General features: G+C 36.7%; 1 protein-coding gene across 6 annotated transcripts in view; it reads left to right on the top strand.

The window, feature by feature from the left end:
• ALCAM (activated leukocyte cell adhesion molecule) overlaps nucleotides 1–17,698 on the top strand; it is a 211,844-nt gene that overhangs the window by 89,182 nt on the left and 104,964 nt on the right. The window contains exon 1 of one of the 6 annotated variants that reach the window (XM_059164263.1): nucleotides 2,683–2,704. The exons of the other annotated variants lie outside the window; for them this stretch is intronic. Within the exon in view, the coding sequence (XP_059020246.1) occupies nucleotides 2,695–2,704 (10 nt within the window). The 5' untranslated portion in view covers nucleotides 2,683–2,694. Of the gene's footprint in view, nucleotides 1–2,682; nucleotides 2,705–17,698 lie in introns of those variants that run through there. 6 annotated transcript variants of the gene reach the window in all.

Genomic DNA, 17,698 nt, shown 5'->3' with positions numbered 1-17,698 from the left:
CATGAAATAATACAGTACATAGTTAGGAAATTTTACTAATGAAAGAACTGAGAAACAAATGCTAACACCTAGTCATTAGGAGAGGCCAGAAAGGTTTTGTCAAGGTAGAGGAGATTTATTTATATTGTTCATGGGCTCAAGGAGAAGAACCTGTGTAGGGAAAGAGCTGGAAGATTATAGAGGGCGTAAGGTGTGTGGTTTCCCAAGAGTAGAAACATGTCTCTCCTGAGCTGGAGATAATAAGAAAATATGTAAACCTGAATTTATAATGGTGTCAGTCAACACCATTACATTACTTTTTCTGGGAAATTACTAGCCGCTAAGGAGAAGGTTCGAGGGAATCAGAAGACATGATTTAGCCAGAATTGGTTATGGGCAAGATGGGTTCAACAGATAATAAAAAATGTAATGATAATTAGAGGAGAGAGAGAGAGAGAGAGTGTGTGTGTGTGTGTATGTGTATCTATCCATCCATCTGTCAAGAATTGGTAGGGATGAAGGGAATGGCGGTTACTCTGAGTGAGACATTTACACCCACTGGTTATTTGTGATTCGAAGCTTGTGACCACTTTTAGCATAATGTCTGGGAGTAGCTATTGGCAGTTTATACTGAATTTTTTATTCTAGCTTAAAAGAGGCAACATGTTTATTTGAAGATAGCATGGTTAATAATCCTTCAGCAAGTTTAGGATATTTTTTATTTTGGTTTCTACTCCTACTGTTACTGTAGATGAACATAAAAATGCATTTGTTGATGAAATCCTTCCAAAATATATGAAATTTTTGTAGTTTCTAATCATAAAAAATACCTAGATCCCAGATTAAACCTGCCCAGAGATCTAGACCACTGTATACTACCAAAGAAGTAAATAGATTCTGACTTTAAATACCAGGAAGAATAGAGGAAGAAGGCAGCTGTCTTTCAAAACCCAGCTCTACAATGGTTTCACTCACAATCAAAGTGATGCCAGTTTCTAAATTGCTATCTATTCCAGAGACATTAATTTTACATTCATGTTTTACTGAAAACATTCTTTATGGACAGTCCCTGATATCTAATTTAAAAAATTTTCTTCCACTATTTATTTATTTATTTTTTTGGTCCATGATTTCTAATTCAAAGAATGTGATGATAGCTGCCTTGTTATCCCTGTTCAGTGATTATCCTTTCTTAATTCTTCAACATTTTGGGGGGGAGCTTCTGCCCTTGTAGACCCAGATTTTCCTAATTTTCAGTGCTTTCTATACCTAAAAAATGCCTTTCTTGCCATCTTGAATGTTCTCCAAAAAGCATGGAAGAAAAGGCCAGGGTGACTATACTCTTAAGTGCAAATCACAGCCATTTCATGAATCAGGGGCCAGAGATCAGGCAAAAACATTCTTTAAGATTGTGCCATCTTCACATTTTTATTTAATGGTTACTCATTTATTAAGGTTGCATATGTTCTAAATATTCTGCTCCTTGTGTAAGAAGTACTTAAGTGCTTTTCTTATATCCATTTGTTCTTTTTGTATTAAAAAAAATTGTCTCTTCCCAGCTCCATTAGTTATCAAAATCATTCTTTCTTCATGTGCCGGGATGCAGCTCAAAGGTTAACTTCTCCATCCAGCTTAATCAAGAGGTGATTGTCCTCTGCTATCCCTGAGACACGCAGAATGAAAAGGTTATACACCCTGAATGTTTAGAACATTGTTTCAGCACATATTAATTAGTGACAAATAACCCGAATTGATTCTGTCTAGATCCAGGTCAAGTGAGCAAGCAGATATTTGACTTCTAGCCTTAGATGCTAGAAGCCTGGCTTTTGGATTTTTCCAGCAGTAGATCCAGAGTCTAGTATCAACAGCTTGAATGAGTTAGACATTTGATTTTATCAGTCCCATGGAGGGTGAATGAGTAGTGTAGGCTCTGCAGAAGTGATTTACACTAAGCAAGCTCATCAGAAACTGATTTGTGGAGCAAAATGGCATTTTATCAATTTGCAGTGGAGTAGAAAGAGCATGGACTTTGGATTCTCATAGAACAAGGTTTAATTTTCATCCTCACCGTTTAACATCTGTGTAATTTCAGAGATATAATTTAATCCCTCTGAATTTAATTTTTCTGTTCGTTAAATGAGTATAATACTTACTCAGGACTCTTCTGAGACATACATTGGCTGTATATGAGAAGGGTAACCTCCCTGGAATCTGTCACAGATTGTCTGTCCTGGTAAATACTGGTTTTTTTTCCTTCACTACTGTTGAGAACAGAAATGTGTATCTGATAAAAGTTTGCACTTGTGGATAGATTCCTTCAGAAAGTCGGTCTACAAATTAAAGAATTATTTCATGAACATAGAATTACATAAAGGGCAATATTTTTTTCTAGTAATAGCTTAATGAATTGATCTTCAACCTAGGAATATTTCTAGATAGACAACTAATGTTAGTCATTAATCTTATTTTTTTTTATTTAAATCTTTATTTTTATTTTAATCTTTATTTTTTTTTAATTTTACTTATTTATTTATTTGACAGAGAGAAAGAGAAATAGCAGCAGAAGCAGAGGGAGAAGCAGACTCCCTAACTGAGCAGAGAGCCTGGTGTAGGACTCTGTCCCAGGACCCTGGGATTATGACCTGAGCTGAAGGCAGACACTTAACTGATCAAGCCACCCAAGGACCTTAATTTTAAAAGCCTCATCTATGTGGGATGATGTCAGGTTTGTGAGATCAAGCCCCATGTCAGGCTCTATGCTCATCAGGGAGTCTGCTTAGGATTCTCTTTTTCCTCTACCCCCTCCTGCCATGCTTGCACTTCCTCTCTATCTACAATAAATTAATAAATCCTTTTTAGAAAGCCTCATCTGTGCTGATTGTGGTAAGCACATAGGAAAAATTTTTACTGTTTAACTCTCCTTTTTCAATATTCCTTTTTTTTTTTTTAAGATTCCATTCATTTATTTGACAGACAGAGATCACAAGTAGGCTGAGAGGCAGGCAGAGAGAGGAAGAAGCAGGCTCCCTGCTGAGCAGAGAGCCCAATGCCATGCGGGGCTCTATCCCGAGATGTTGAGATTGTGACCTGAGCCGAAGGCAGGGGCTTTAGCCCACTGAGCCACCCACGCGCCCCTCAATATTCCTTATTAATGCATAATTCTCATTTTGTAATCTTTACTAGAAGATGACATTCTTAGCTAATGGGCTCCTAATATATATATATATATATATATATATATATAATTTTTTTTTTATTTAATTGACAGACAAAGATCACAAGTAGGCCGAGAGGCAGGCAGAGAGAGGGGAGGGGGCAGGCTCCCTGCTGAGCAGAGAGCTGGATGCGGGCTTGGTCCCAGGACCTTGGGGTCATGACCTGAGCCAAAGGCAGAGGCTTTAACCCACTGAGCCACCCAGGCGCCCCTGGCCTCATAATATTTTGTGACACATTTTTGATTAGGCAATTATTTTAGGATGTTCAGTCAGGTTTAAAGATACCTTAAATTTATCAATAGTGAGTGAGGTGTGGTTTCTACAAATTTATATTCGTTCTTATTAACTTAAATTTCAGATGATTTTCAAGCCCTCATTCTGAAATGAGAAAACTTACTTGGTTGCAGTACTCAGCCTGCAGTACTCAGTTACAATTTTGGTTATGAATGGAATTTCATTTTGTAAAATAGCCCTGTGGTTTTTAAAATCTTATTCGTGATTAGCACTGTCTCAGACGTCTTGTAAAACTTCTTTCCTCATTTTTCATCTCTCATTTTTTAATCTTTCAGCTTTGTGGAGGTCTGAAAGTAGGAATCAATGTGGGAATTTTGCCTGTGGCAAGGAAAGTAATTATACCCATTCTCAAGAAGTTTGAGTATGCTGTGGCATGTGGGCAACAAAATGACGATTACAATAGAATGTGCTAATTTCATTATTGAGCAATGTATCTGGTGTGATAGGAGCACAAAGTGCAGGTTTAGAAGAAGAAGAGTGATTCAGACTGAATGTGTATCTGAAGCTTAGCCAAGAAATAGATACGTTTTAGCAAACTCCTCGCTTTACTACCCTTCTTCTCTGCCATTGTTACAGACCAGGATACCTATAAAATATGTAATAAAACAGCTTTAATTGCCAATTAATAAAAACAAGAGGTTTGATTGCTCAACTTTGGTTGGTTAGATAGTAATGCTAAGAGATCTAATACCATAGCTCTGACTACTTTGTACCCTTCTCATGTAATATCATGTAGTGAATTCTTTTTAATGGCCGGAGTGTATCTATAAATTTGACCAGCATCCATTCCTTTATATTAATTTTTCATAAAGGGATAGAAAATCTGATTTTCACATCCTGTCAGCATTGCAGGAAAGTGAACCCACAAATAAGCATGCCCATGGAGAGAAGGCTGTGGTTCCATATCTATGATGGGTAGTACAGGTGAAAAATTACTAATATAATTTACTTTGACGTCACTATACCTTTCTGAAAAATAATTCCTCACTAACAGAGTTGAACAAGACCATAAACAATTACCAAGAGCACATAAAAATAATATTTAGTTCAGCTTTTTAATGTGTTTATACTTAAAATGTGAATCTGGCTTGTTTGAAAAGGTGCTGTTTACCTAAGCGAATGCTGTATGTCCACCCTGACCTCTTACTTTAGATATGATATTTTTCAAAACCATAATTTTATTTGGTTCTTTCTTATTTATTGATGTTACTTCCTATTTGTTTATTGATTTTTAGCATAATTGTTTATGTCTTCGAGCATAGTTATGATAGTCACTTTAAAATCCTTGCGAGCTAATTGTAGAGTCTGAATCTCAGAAGAGCCAGTTTCCTTTGATTGTCTTTTCATTACATGTGAGCCACATTATGTTGTTTCTTTATATATGTGGTAATTCTGAATTATATACTGGATGTGTGAGCAATACATTGTAGAGACTCTGGATCCTGTTTTATTCTCCTGAAGACTGTGTTTGTTTATTTGTTTGTTTGTTTGTTTTATGAGGCAGTTTTTTTCCAAACTTCATATCCATTGCTATGGGTAGTAACTGAAATTTCTTTTCAGATATTTTAGCCTTAATTGGGCTTTTTAGAATCTCCGAAGTTTAGGTATATAGGTCGGGTTTCTGCTAGGTATTAGGCAGAGTTTATATACAGTGTTAGTCTCCCTCCTTCATCCAGGTCTTTCTTTTCTAAGACTTTTCCTCCTCAGTCTCAGATGCTATTGTATCCCCATACTCAATTAGTAAGCCAGTTTGGGTCTTACTATTATTTATAACTTGAAGAAACGGAGAGAAACCAAAAGAAAGCAGAAAGCAGAGAGGAGTTGCCAGTTGAACTAAGAAACAGAAGATGGCACTGGGTGAATTCAAACAAAGTTCTGGTTTGTATAGGTCCCCTGGCCTGAGAGCCACATGAATAAATAAGATATGTGCAATATTTAATTTCACAATTTGTCAGTTTGAATTTTTTTTTTAAAGATATTTTTTATTTATTTGACAGAGAGAGAAGGAAAGCACAAGTAGGCAGAGAGGCAGGCAGAGGGAGAGGGAGAAAGCAGGCTTTCTCCTGAGCAGGGAGCCTGATGTGGGGCTCGACCCCAGCACCCTGGGATCATGACCTGATCACCCTGGGATCATGACCTCAGCCGCTTAACTGACTGAGCCACCCAGGTGCCCCTGTCAGTTTGAATTTTTTTTTTTTTTTTTTTTTTTTTTTAAAGATTTTATTTATTTATTTATTTGACAGAGAGAGATCACAAGTAGGCAGAGAGGCAGGCAGAGAGAGAGAGAGAGGAGGAAGCAGGCTCCCCGCTGAGCAGAGAGCCCGATGCGGGACTCGATCCCAGGACCCTGAGATCATGACCTGAGCCGAAGGCAGCGGCTTAACCCACTGAGCCACCCAGGCGCCCCAGTTTGAATTTTTATATGCAGGAAAGTTGATCTGTATGAAACTCTAGAATTAGAACTCTACTACAGGTTTTAAACTGCTATTACATCTTCTAGAATGCTACCATTTAGTATTTGTCAAATTTATTTGATATTTTCTGAGTTTAGCAATGTTTTTAGGACCTAATTCTGGTCCTGAAAGAATTTTTTTTTTTAATGTTCCAGCTGGCAATGTGATTTCTACCTCATATTGGAACATAAACTTACGAATTCCCTGGCTTTTGAACCTCACTGAGCTTCAGTTTTCATATCTGTAAATATAGAATGAATTATTGTCTCAGTAAACACTATGAATTTATTAATGCCATATATATGCATGCATGTGTATGTTTTTGTGTTTAGATATGTGTGTGTGCTGTGTGTTTACATATATATATATATATATATATATAATATTTGGCTGTGGTTGATAATTGGTAAGTACTTAAAAAATGAAGTCTAATTTATGCCTACAATTTTTATCTAAATTGAAAATTAGGCATTTTTAATTGCTCTCTAAAATCTTAGAAAGCAGGAACCAGGTACCAAAATTCAATATCTCTTTATACAAACTACGTTGATAATATTATTAACACATAGGTAAACTGAAAATCATTCTAAGAAAAACCCAGATTACTATGTAGCTTTCCTGTCCTTACCTTTACATAAGCATTCCATCTCTGTACACTTCAGATTAAGAAGGTATATAACCTTTCTCATCCTAAAAGCTCTTTATATTTTCACCAGGATGAGAAAGAACTTAATTGTAACCTGAAAGAGCCCTTATTCCAGGTTCTTCCATGCCGTAAATGGTGAACTCATAGGCATATCTTGTTTTATTTTGCTTCACAAATACTTTTTTTTTTTTTTTTAACACATTGAAGATTTGTGGCAACCCAACCTCTAGCAAATTTATTGGCTCCATTTTTCCAGTAGCATTGTTCACCTTGTGTTTTTGTGTCACATTTTGGTAATTTTCTCAGTCTTTCTAACTTTTTCATTATATCATTATGGTGATCTGTGATCAGTGATCACATATAAGATGGCAAACTAAATCAATAATTGTGTGTATTCTGACTGCTCCACTCACTGGCTTGTCTGCCATCTTTCCCTCTTCTCAGGCCTCCCTAGACCCTGAAACACAATATAAAAATTAGACCAGTTCATATACCTATATTGACCTTTAATTATTCAAGTGAGAAGCAAGAGTTGCACATTTCTCACTTTAAATCAAAAGCTAAAAATGGTTAAGCTTTGTGAAGAAAGTTGGTGAAAGCTGAGAGAGGGTTTTTTTTTTTTTTTTTTTCAAAAAACCTCAACTCAGAAGGTCAAGTTCTAGGTTCAATCACAAATCAACCTTTGTGATGCTGGCAGGAGGATGGGTGTGGGTGTGGGTGTGTGATGGTGGTCCATTGAAGGGAAGGGGGCAAGAGAAAAGAGTGTCACCAGTGTTTCGTTTTGTTTCTTTTCTTTTTTAAAAGCTTTTATTTATTTGTCAGAGAGAGAGTGAGCACAGGCAGACGGAGTGGCAGGCAGAGGGAGAAGTAGGCTCCCTGCTGAGCAAGGAGCCCCATGTGGGACTTGATCCCAGGACGCCAGGATCCTGACCTGAGCTGAAGACAGCTGCTTAACCAACTGAGCCACCCTCTTGCTTAAAACGGTAAACCTGAAAGCAAAGGAAAAGTTCTTGAAGAAAATGAAAAGTGCTACCTCAGTGAGCACCTAGGAAAGCAGGACAATTTTACTGCTGATATGGAGAAAATTTTAGTGGTCTGGAGAGAAGATCAAACCAACCATAGCAGTCCCCCAAGCCAAAGCCTAATCTAGAGCAAGGTCATAAGTTTCTTCAGTCCTAGGAAGGCTGAGAGAGAAGAAGCTGCAGAAGAAAAGCTAGCAGAGGTTGATTTGTGAAGTTTAAGGAAAGAAACTGACTTCATAACATAAAAGTGTCAAGTGAAGCACCAAGTGCTGATTTAGAGCTGCAGCAAGTTATCTAGAAGATCTAGTTTCAATCATTAACGACGGCAGCTATGCTAAACAACGTATATTCAATGTAGAACAAAATAGCCTTCTAATGGAAGAAGATGTCATCTAGGACTTCAGTAGCTAGAGAAAAGTCAGTTCCTAGCTTCAGAGCTTCAAAGGACAAGCTGATTCTCTTGTAGGAACTAACTTGAAGTTGAAGCCAGTGCCCATTCTGAAAATCCCAAGGCATTTAAGAATTATGCTAAATCTACTCTGCCTGTGCTCTAGAAATGGTACAACAAAGTCAGGATGACAGCACAGCTGTCAGTGTGCTGTTACGGTATGGTTTACTGAATATTTTCACCCTGCTTTTGAGACCTCCTTTTCGGGGGTGGGGGGTGGGAAACCCTTTCAAAACTGACTGCTTATTGACAATGTGCCTGGTCACTCAAGGACCCTAATGGAGATACACAATTAGATTTATTGTTCTCATTCCTGCTAATAAACCATTCATTCTGCAGTCTATAGATCAAGGAGTAATTTTGACTTTCAAGGAAAGCTACATAGCTTATGAAACATCATGAAAGATGTTTCATACAGCTATAGCTTCCATAGAGATTGAGTGATTCCTCCGATGAATCTGGGCAAAGTCAACTCAAAATCGTCTGCAAATGGTTCACCATTCTAGATGCTATTAAGAACAGTTTGTGATCTGTGGGAATAGGTCAAAATATCAACATGAACAGGAGTTTGGGAGAAGTTGATTCCAACCCTCATGGATGACTTTGAGGGCTTCAAGACTTCAGTGGAGGAAGTAACTGCCGATGGGGTGAAAATAGCAAGAACTAGAATTAGAAGTGGAGCCTGAAGATGTGACTGAATTGCTGCAAGTTCATGACAAAACCTGAATAGATGAGTTGCTGCTGCTTATGGAAGAGCAAAGAAAGTGGTTTTTTACAATGAAATCTACTTTGGTGAAGTTGTGAAGATTGTCGACATGATAATAAATACTAAGCTTAATTGATAAAATAGAAGTAAAGTCGACAGGATTGACCCCAGTGTTGAAAGAACTTCTACTCTGGGTAAAATGCTATCAAACAATATCTCATGCTATACAGATATCATTCATGAGAGGAATAGTCAATCAATGCAGCAAGCCTTATTCTTGTCTTATTTTAAGAAATTGCCACAGCCACCCCAGCCTTTAGCCACCACCACCTTATTCAGTCAGCAGCCATCAACACTGATGCAGGATCTTCCACAAGCAAAATAATTATAACTCACTGAAAGCTCAGATATCATTAATATTTTTTAGCAAAGGTATTTTTAAGTTAAGTCATGTACATTTTTTTAGACATAGTATAATTGCACACTTGGTAGACGATAATATAATGTAAACGTAACTTTTATATGCTTGGGAACCCCCCCACCCCCAAATTACTTGCTTTTATTGCCATATTCACTTTATTGCATTGGTCTGAAACTGAATACAATATCTCTGAAGCATATCTGTATTTGTGTCAAATGAATAATTAATAGGATAAGCAGCCATCTTACGGGAAGTTAGGAAACAAATATTTAGAGATTAAATATGAAAATAATTCATATTTTGAAAATCAAAGCATGTGTATGTAAAGTTTACATTTATTATAAAAAGGCTAACTCTAGTTTATCATAATTTTGTAATACTCAGATTTGAAAGAAAAAAGGGGAAAAAAGCAAGTTATAAACAGGATTTATGCAGAAGAGAATCTTGTGTTGCATTTCTTAAAGATTATATATAATCAGTTCTGACTCCCAAGTCATCCCGGAAAGATACAATGAGAATTGTTATTCATAATAATGATTAGGTTACATGATGTAACTCATCAAACATGTACATTCTCCTTCGCAGATTATACTTAATAAGTCAGGGAAGGGATTAGATCATTTTCAAAAGATTTTTAAGAAAGATTAAAATAAAAAAAATTAAGATATTTATCTATTTCTTTGAGAGAAAGTATGAGTGGGAGGGGCAGAGGGAGAGTGTCACAAACAGACTCCATGCTGAGCACTCAGAGCCCAGTATGGGGCTTGATCCCAGAACCCTGAGATTATGACCTGAGACAAAACCAAGAGTCAGATGCTTAACCAGCTGTGCCACCCGGGCACCCCAAATTTTAAAAATGTTTTGTCTCCTAGGTTTACTTTAAGTTCATAAGAAAAGTTAATCAGAACATCCCTTTTTATGAGCATTGTATGATTCATATATAAAGAATTTTTAATTTCTTTCTGCTATTTTCTTACTAGTGTATAGAAATGCTACCCACTTTTTGGCATTCATTTTGTATCCTTTCACTTTACTGAGTTTCTTTATTACTTTTAATAGTTATCGGTGGGGTTTTTAAGGGTTTTCTATGTATAGTATCATGTCATCTGCAAATAGTGATAGCTTAACTTCTTACCAATAACTTAACTTCTTTACCAGTAATTAACTTAACTTCTTGTCTGATTGCTGTGGCTAGGACTTACAGTACTAAGTTGAGTAAAAGTGGCAAGAGTAGCCATCCTTATCTTGTTCTTGCCCTTACAGAGAGAACTTTCAGTTTTTTACCTTTAAGTGTTATCATATTTGTGCATTTTTCATATATGGCCTTTATTATGTTGAGGTATGTTCTCTCTAACCCTAGTTTGTTGAGAGATTTTATCATGAATGGATGTTGAATTTTGTCAAAGGCTTTTTCTAACATCTTTTGAGATGATCACATGATTTTTATCTTTGTTTTGTTGAGCAGTGTATGATGTTGATAGATTTGTGAGTATTGAACTATCCTGTATCCTTGGAATAAATCATTATTCATTGTGGTGAATGATCTTTTGAATGTATTGTTGTGTGCAGTTGCTAACATTTTGTTGAGTTTTGCAGCTGTGTTTATCAGGGATATTGGACTGTAATTTTCTTTTTTCTTTCCTCTCTCTCTCTCTCTGTCAATTTCTCCCCAGTGTCTTTTTCTGGTTTTGGCATTAAGGAAATGCTGGCTTCATAGAATGTATTGATAAGCTTTCCTTTCTCTTTTTTATTTTTTATAGTTTGAGAATGATAGGTATTAACTATTTAGATATTTAAAAAATAAACTCTTTAAATATTTTAAATAGAGGGGCTATAATTACCTTCTGGAACCACGTGGTCCTGGACTTTTGTTTGTTGGGAGGTTTTTGATCACTGATTGAATTATTTTTTTTACTAGTAATTGATATGTTCCAATTTCCAGTTTCTTCCTGATTCAGTCCCAGGAAAGTGATGTTTCTTCTAGGTTGTCCAGTTTCTTGGCATATAATTTTTATCAGCATATAACTTTTTATAGCAATCTTTTATAATCCTTTGTATTTCTGTGGTATCAGTTTTAACTTCTTCATTTTTTTACTTATTTCAGTACTGTATCTTTTTTTCTTGATAGTTGTTTGTCTTTTCAAAGAAACAGATCTTGGTTTCATTGATCTTTTCTATTTTTTCATATCTCATTTATTTCTGCTCTGATTTTTATTATTTCCTTCGGTTAACTTTGGGCTTTGTTACTTCTTTTTCTTTCTCCTTTACGTGTAAGTTTAGACTGTTTATTAGGGATTGTTCTTGTTTCTTGAGGTAGATCTGTATTGTTATAAATTTCTTCCCGAACTGCTTTTACTGTATCCCAAAGATTTTGGACCATTGTGTTTTCATTTTAATTTTTCTCCAGATACTTTGTGGTTTTACCTTTGCTTCTTCATTAATCCATTGGTTGTTTACTAAGATGTTATTTAGCTTCCCCGTCTTTGTGTTTCTTCCAGTTCTTTGTTGTTTTTGTTGTTGTTTTTCCTTGCAGTTGATTTCATTCTTTTGTGAAGAGAAAACATGCTTCTTAAATTTATTGAGACTTATTCTGCGGCCTCATATGTGATCTGTCATGGAGGATGTTCCATGTGCACTTGAAAAGTGTGTATTCTCTTGTTTTGGGGTGGAATGTTCTGTATATATCTGTGAAGTGCATCTATCTCATGTGTCATTCAAAGCCACTGTTTCCTTATTGATTTTCTGTCTCAATGATCTATCTATTTATGTAAGTGGGGTATTAAAGTCTCCTACTATTATTGTATTACTGTCAATTTCTCTCTTCATGTCTGTTAATCTTTGTTTTAAACAGGTGATCGTGTTTGGGTGTTAAATATTTACAGATGTTATATTCTTTTGTTAGATTGACTGTTTTACCATTATGTAATGACCTTCTTTTGTCTCTTATTACAGTTTCTGTTTTAAAGTCCTTTTTGTCCAATATGAGTATTGCTACCCATTTTTTTTTTTTACTTCTATTAGCATGAGTATTTTTTTTTCTATGCATCCACTTTTTTTTTTTTTTTTTTTTAAGATTTTATTTATTTATTTAACAGGGGGAGAGAGAGAAAGAGAAAAAGAGCAAGTGCAAGCAGGGAGAGCTGCAAAGGGAGAGGGAAAAGCAGGTTCCCCACTGAGTAAGGAGCCCAACATGGGGCTCCATCCCAGGGCTCTAGAATCATGACCTGAGCCAAAGGCAAACGCTTAATGTGCCAGCCAGCTGTCCCTCTGCCCATTCACTTTTAGTCTATATTTGTCTTTAGGTCTGTAGTGAGGCTCTTGTAGGAACCATACAGATGAGATGGATCTTGCTTTTATCCACTTAGTCACTTAGTGCCTTTTGATTGGACTGTTTAGTTTTTTTACACTTAAATTATTTATAGGTATGTACGGTTTGCCAGTTTGTTAGTTGTTTTCTGGTTGTTTTTGTAGTTCTTCTCTGTCCCTTTTTTCTTTTCTTCCTCTCTTCTGTTGTGGCTTAATGGCTTTCTTAATGTTATGCATGGATTCCTTTCTCTTCATTCCTGTATATCTATTAAAGGTTTTTGGTCTGTAGTTACCATGGGGATCTTATACAACATCTTGTGTATGTGGCAGTCTATATTAAGGTGGGGGTCACTTAAGTTTTAACACATTATGAAAGCACTAATTTTTTGTGTACTCTATGTTTTATGTATATGATGTTATATTTTGCATTTTTAAATGTGTATAATCCTTGACTAATATTTTTGATATAATTGATTTTACTATTTTTAAATTTTTTACTGACTTTATGAATGATTAATCTACTGGCTTTACGTTATATTTGTTGTTACCAATGAAACGTTTTCCTTTCATTATTTTTTTATTTCCAACTTGTGGCCTTTTTTTTTCACTTAAAGAAATCCCATTTACATTTCTTGTAAGGAGAGTTCATGGTGATGAACTCCTTTAACTTTTGTTTGTCTGGGAAGCTCTTTATCTCTGCCTCAATTCTGAATGATAGCCTTGCCAGGTAAAATGTTCTTGTTGTAAGTTTTTCTTCTCAGCACTTTGCCACTACCTTCTGTCTTGCAAAATTTCTGCCAAAAAAATAAACTGATGTTCTTATGGTATTTCCCTTGCATGTAACTATTTGCTTTTCTGTTGCGGCTTTTAAGATTCTCTCTTTATCTTTAGTCTTTGTCATTTTAGTTATTAAGTGTCTTGGTGAGGACCTCCTTTGATTCGTGTTGTGTGAGGCTCTTTTTGATTCCTGAACAGACATGTTTATTTCTTCCTCAGATTAGGGAACTTTTCAGCTATGAGGTTTTAAAATAAGTTTTTTGCCCACCTCTCTCTCTCGCTAACTTCTGACACCCTTATAGTGTGGATGTTGTTATGCTTGATGATGTTGCAGATTTCCTTCAGCATACATATAGATATAAATGCATATATAAAATAGATGTTGTTCACCTTGGTTTCTTTCCATTACCCTGTCTTCTGAAGCACTGATCCTTCTGCATCCTCTAATCTGCTACTGATATGCTCTAGTGTCTTTTTCAATTCAATTATTAATTCTTCAGCTCTGCTTAGTTCTTTTTTTTAAATTCTGTATCTCTTTTTGAGGTTCTGAATTCATCTACTCTTCTCTCAAGTGCTGTGAGTATCTTTATGACTATTACCTCGGACTCTTTATCTGGGAGTATTGCTTATCTCTGTTTCATTTAGCTCTTTCTCTATGGTTTTGTTTTATTCTTTCATTTAGAACATATAACCCTATCTCCTCATTTTGTTTAACTCTCTGTATTTATTTCTATGTATTAGGGAGGTCAGCTATATCTCTGGTCTGAAAAATAGTAGTCTTGAGAGAAGGAGCCCTGTAATCCCCCTGTAGAGCAACTCCCCCTGGTGACCAGAGCAAGGTGCTGCAAGAATGTCTCTCATGTGGACTCCATGCACCCTCCTATTGTGGCTGAACCATGATTGCCATGGGTACACTGATGGGCAGGGCTGGACCTTACCTCAGCTGATTGCAAAGACCTGCTTCACCTGCTGTGGTTCACTGGTGTTCAGCTGTTGTCCCCTGTGTGGCCTGCTGAGAGGGTAGGCTACAATGGATACAAGCTTGCTGGTGGGCAGGCCTAGCACTTAGCCTGTCTATCTACACTTAGTTTTGGGGACAGCTGTAGTGTACTATTGGACAGAGTTTGCTCCTTGTGCAGCCAAGAGGCTCAGCTATGGTAGCTATGGATACACTGGTGTGTAGGGTTTGCTTTCCTTTTCCCGAGGACAGGAGTCACTTCCCAGGGGCTTCAGTTTCAGCCAGGGCTGCCTTCGGGTGTGGTGGCATGGGAGCCGCTTTGGGAATGCTTAGGCAGGGCACTGGATACTAGCAAGGTAGATGGAGAGTGTTAGCACTGGGTCCCACAGTGTCAGGCTATCTGGACTAGGGGAGGACAAGAAAAGTGGTGCTTACCAACCCCTTTGCTCCCTGAGAAAGCTTCTGTAGATTCTAGCCTCTCTGGCACACATCCTAAAATTAGTCAATAAATCTCTTCCAGACTTTCAGACTACTGTTTCTATGCTGTGTCTTGGGCTGAGTTATTTGGTGTGCTGGTTCTTGAAAGGCTTGGACCCAGTTTCCTATTGCCCTCAAGCTCTCCTGGAGTTAATCACAGCTGGTTTTTAAAGGTCCTGGTTTTGAGCCCCATTGGTTTTTAAAGTCCCTGGAGTTTAGCTTCCCCCCTCCCCAGGTTTTCAAAGCCAGATGTTCAGGGACTGTCTCCCCACTGTGGGTCTTGGAGTGGGTGTGCTTGTAAGGGGTCTAATCCCTTCACTCCGATGTGCTAGTGATGTCTCTTCTATTTGTATTTAGTTGCACTGGGGTCTGGTACCTGACTGTTTCCATCTCTCGTACCATTTTTGATGTGGACTTCTCTCTACATCTAGCTATGGAGATACATATTGCAAGTCATTAGGTTGTTTTCAGAGTTAATTGCCATGCATGGTGTGTCCATGGGACTAGATGAGCTCAAGATCTTCTGCTCTGCATCTTCCTTCACCAATATTTATTATACTTACTTTGATGTTAATTTGCTGTTTTCCCAAAAGAATGGGACTTAGGGAAAGGAGAAGAAAGAAAATAAGAAAGCCATTTATTCTTATATATGTAGGTCAATTTACTGGTTTATCTTTGTTTCATTTGAATATTGCTTGGAAGAGTTTATTAGCATAGAACAGATCAAATTTGATAGAATGGGGAATAAGATTCTTTATTGTTCAACAATTAAATAATTCTCTTTTGGAAGCTGTAATTTAAATCTTACCTGGCCAAACTGTTTAGAAAAGATAAAAAAAAAATCCTATGAAAAGGAAATTTATGGGAAGGAAAAATGTCATTTTCTAAGAACATCTTGGCTGTAAAAAGCCTGATTGTTATCCTATAAAAAGGTCAGCAAATGGAAAATGGGTATAAATAAAAGGAGACAACTTCAGCAAGACAAATTTGGTGGTGTGAGAACTACATGAATGCTACTTAATGTTAGACTAGTTGTTTTCTGGGGAGAAGGCTGTTACAGTAAGACAACTTACAAAAGTGGTACTGGAATTGGTCAGCTGAAATTTCAAGTATCATATTTTAATAACAATAGTAATAATAATGAAAATAATAATAAAAGTTTCTTTGAAGCCTAATATTTTACCTCTTTTCCTGTATAGGTAAAGTGTTTTTTTCCTTTCGGTGTCTTTTAAGATTTTAAAAATTGATTTTCTGAAGTTTGAATATGATATACCTAGGGATAGATTTTTGGCATTTAATCTACTTGCTATTCTCTGAAATTCCTGGGTCTGTAGTCTGTGCGTTGAAGGTTATTTTCAGTTTCTTATGAAAACATCCATAATAAAACTTTGTTTTGATAGTTTTGATTAATATTTAGGAATGTTAGGAAAGACTGCAGCATACCATTAAATTGATGGGTTACTTACCTGTTTTCTTCTCTAAGCAATGGAGAAAAGTGGTACAACCTCACTTTTTAAAAAATTAATTAATTTGGGGCACCTGGGTGGCTCAATGGGTTAAAGCCTCTGCCTTCGGCTCAGGTCATGGTCCCAGGGTCCTGGGATCGGGCCCCGCATCGGGCTCTCTGCTCAGTAGGGAGCCTGCTTCCCCTCCTTTCTCTCTGCCTGCCTCTCTGCCTACTTATGATCTCTGTCTGTCAAATAAATAAATAAATAAATAAATCTTTTTTAAAAATTTAATTATTTATTTTTAATTTATTTTCAGTGTGCCAGAATTCATTGTTTATGCACCACACTCAGTGCTCCATGCAATATGTGTCCTCCATAATACCCATCACCAGGCTCATCCAGCCTTCCACACCCCACCCCTTCAAAGCCCTCAGATTGTTTTTCAGAGTCCATAGTCTCTCATGGTTCATCTCCCCCTCCAATTTCCATCAACTCCCTTTTCCTCTCCATCTCCTCGTGTCCTCCGTGTTATTTCTTATGCTCCACAAATAAGTTGAAACCATATGATAATTGATTCTCTCAACCTCACTTTTTGTAGAATTTTATCTTGGCACTTAAAAAATTTTTATTTATTTATTTATTTACTTATTTATTTGTTTAGGGAGAGTGTGTGTGCATGTAAATGGGGGAGGGAGTGGGACAGGCAGCTCTGTGCTGAGCATGGAGCCTGATGCAGAGCTCAAGATTATGATTACAACGCTTATGACCTGAGCCGAAATCAAGAGTCTGACCTTAAACAACTGAGCCACCCACGCACCCCTGTCTTGACAGTTTTATGCTTAAAACAGGGTTATCTAGAAATTGAAATATTAATATCCATCTACATTTTGAAATATGCAACACTTTGTTACATTATGTTACGTTATAACTTACACATGTCTAAAATTGAGGTTCGTGTAGACTAAGCAAAGAATGTAAAATTCATGTGGACAAATAGCACATTTATCTTGGTTATCCCCCTGTCCCTACCAATTAACACAGATCCCTATACATAGGTACCTTTGTACTATATCATAATCAGTTGCTGCGCATTTAAAATCTTGGGTTCAAAAATCCCATTTTCTAACCACAATGACATGTCCTTCTAACTGAATTTCTCTACCTTACTCAAAAAGTCTTGACATGACAATAGGAAGATCTGTCAGCCTTCTTCTCTCTGGTCCTTACTCCTTTCCCAGCTTCAAACCCATGGTCTTTAATTGTGATTAGATCTTTAGAAATTACAACTTTTATCTTTCCTTTTTCTTAAGTAGCAAACTCCAAATACCTATAAATTCAGCTATCTACCTACCCTGGACTTACATACAAACTGAGCATAACTAGAGAAAAAGTATACAACGATTATGCTTAGTGTGATATAAAGTGCATGATCACGAATCTCAGATGAACATTCCACCACTGCTCAGAAATCCTACAATATGGCCCTACTAAGTTCTTTTCTCATATGCTTACATTTTCTCATTGAAGCAAATTAGGGCGAAGAAATGT

The sequence above is a fragment of the Mustela lutreola genome, chromosome 2 (assembly GCF_030435805.1).
Source record: "Mustela lutreola isolate mMusLut2 chromosome 2, mMusLut2.pri, whole genome shotgun sequence".
Lineage (NCBI taxonomy): Eukaryota > Metazoa > Chordata > Mammalia > Carnivora > Mustelidae > Mustela > Mustela lutreola.
The sequence above is the reverse complement of the archived record's forward strand: the minus strand, read 5'-3'. Positions and strand labels throughout refer to the sequence as shown.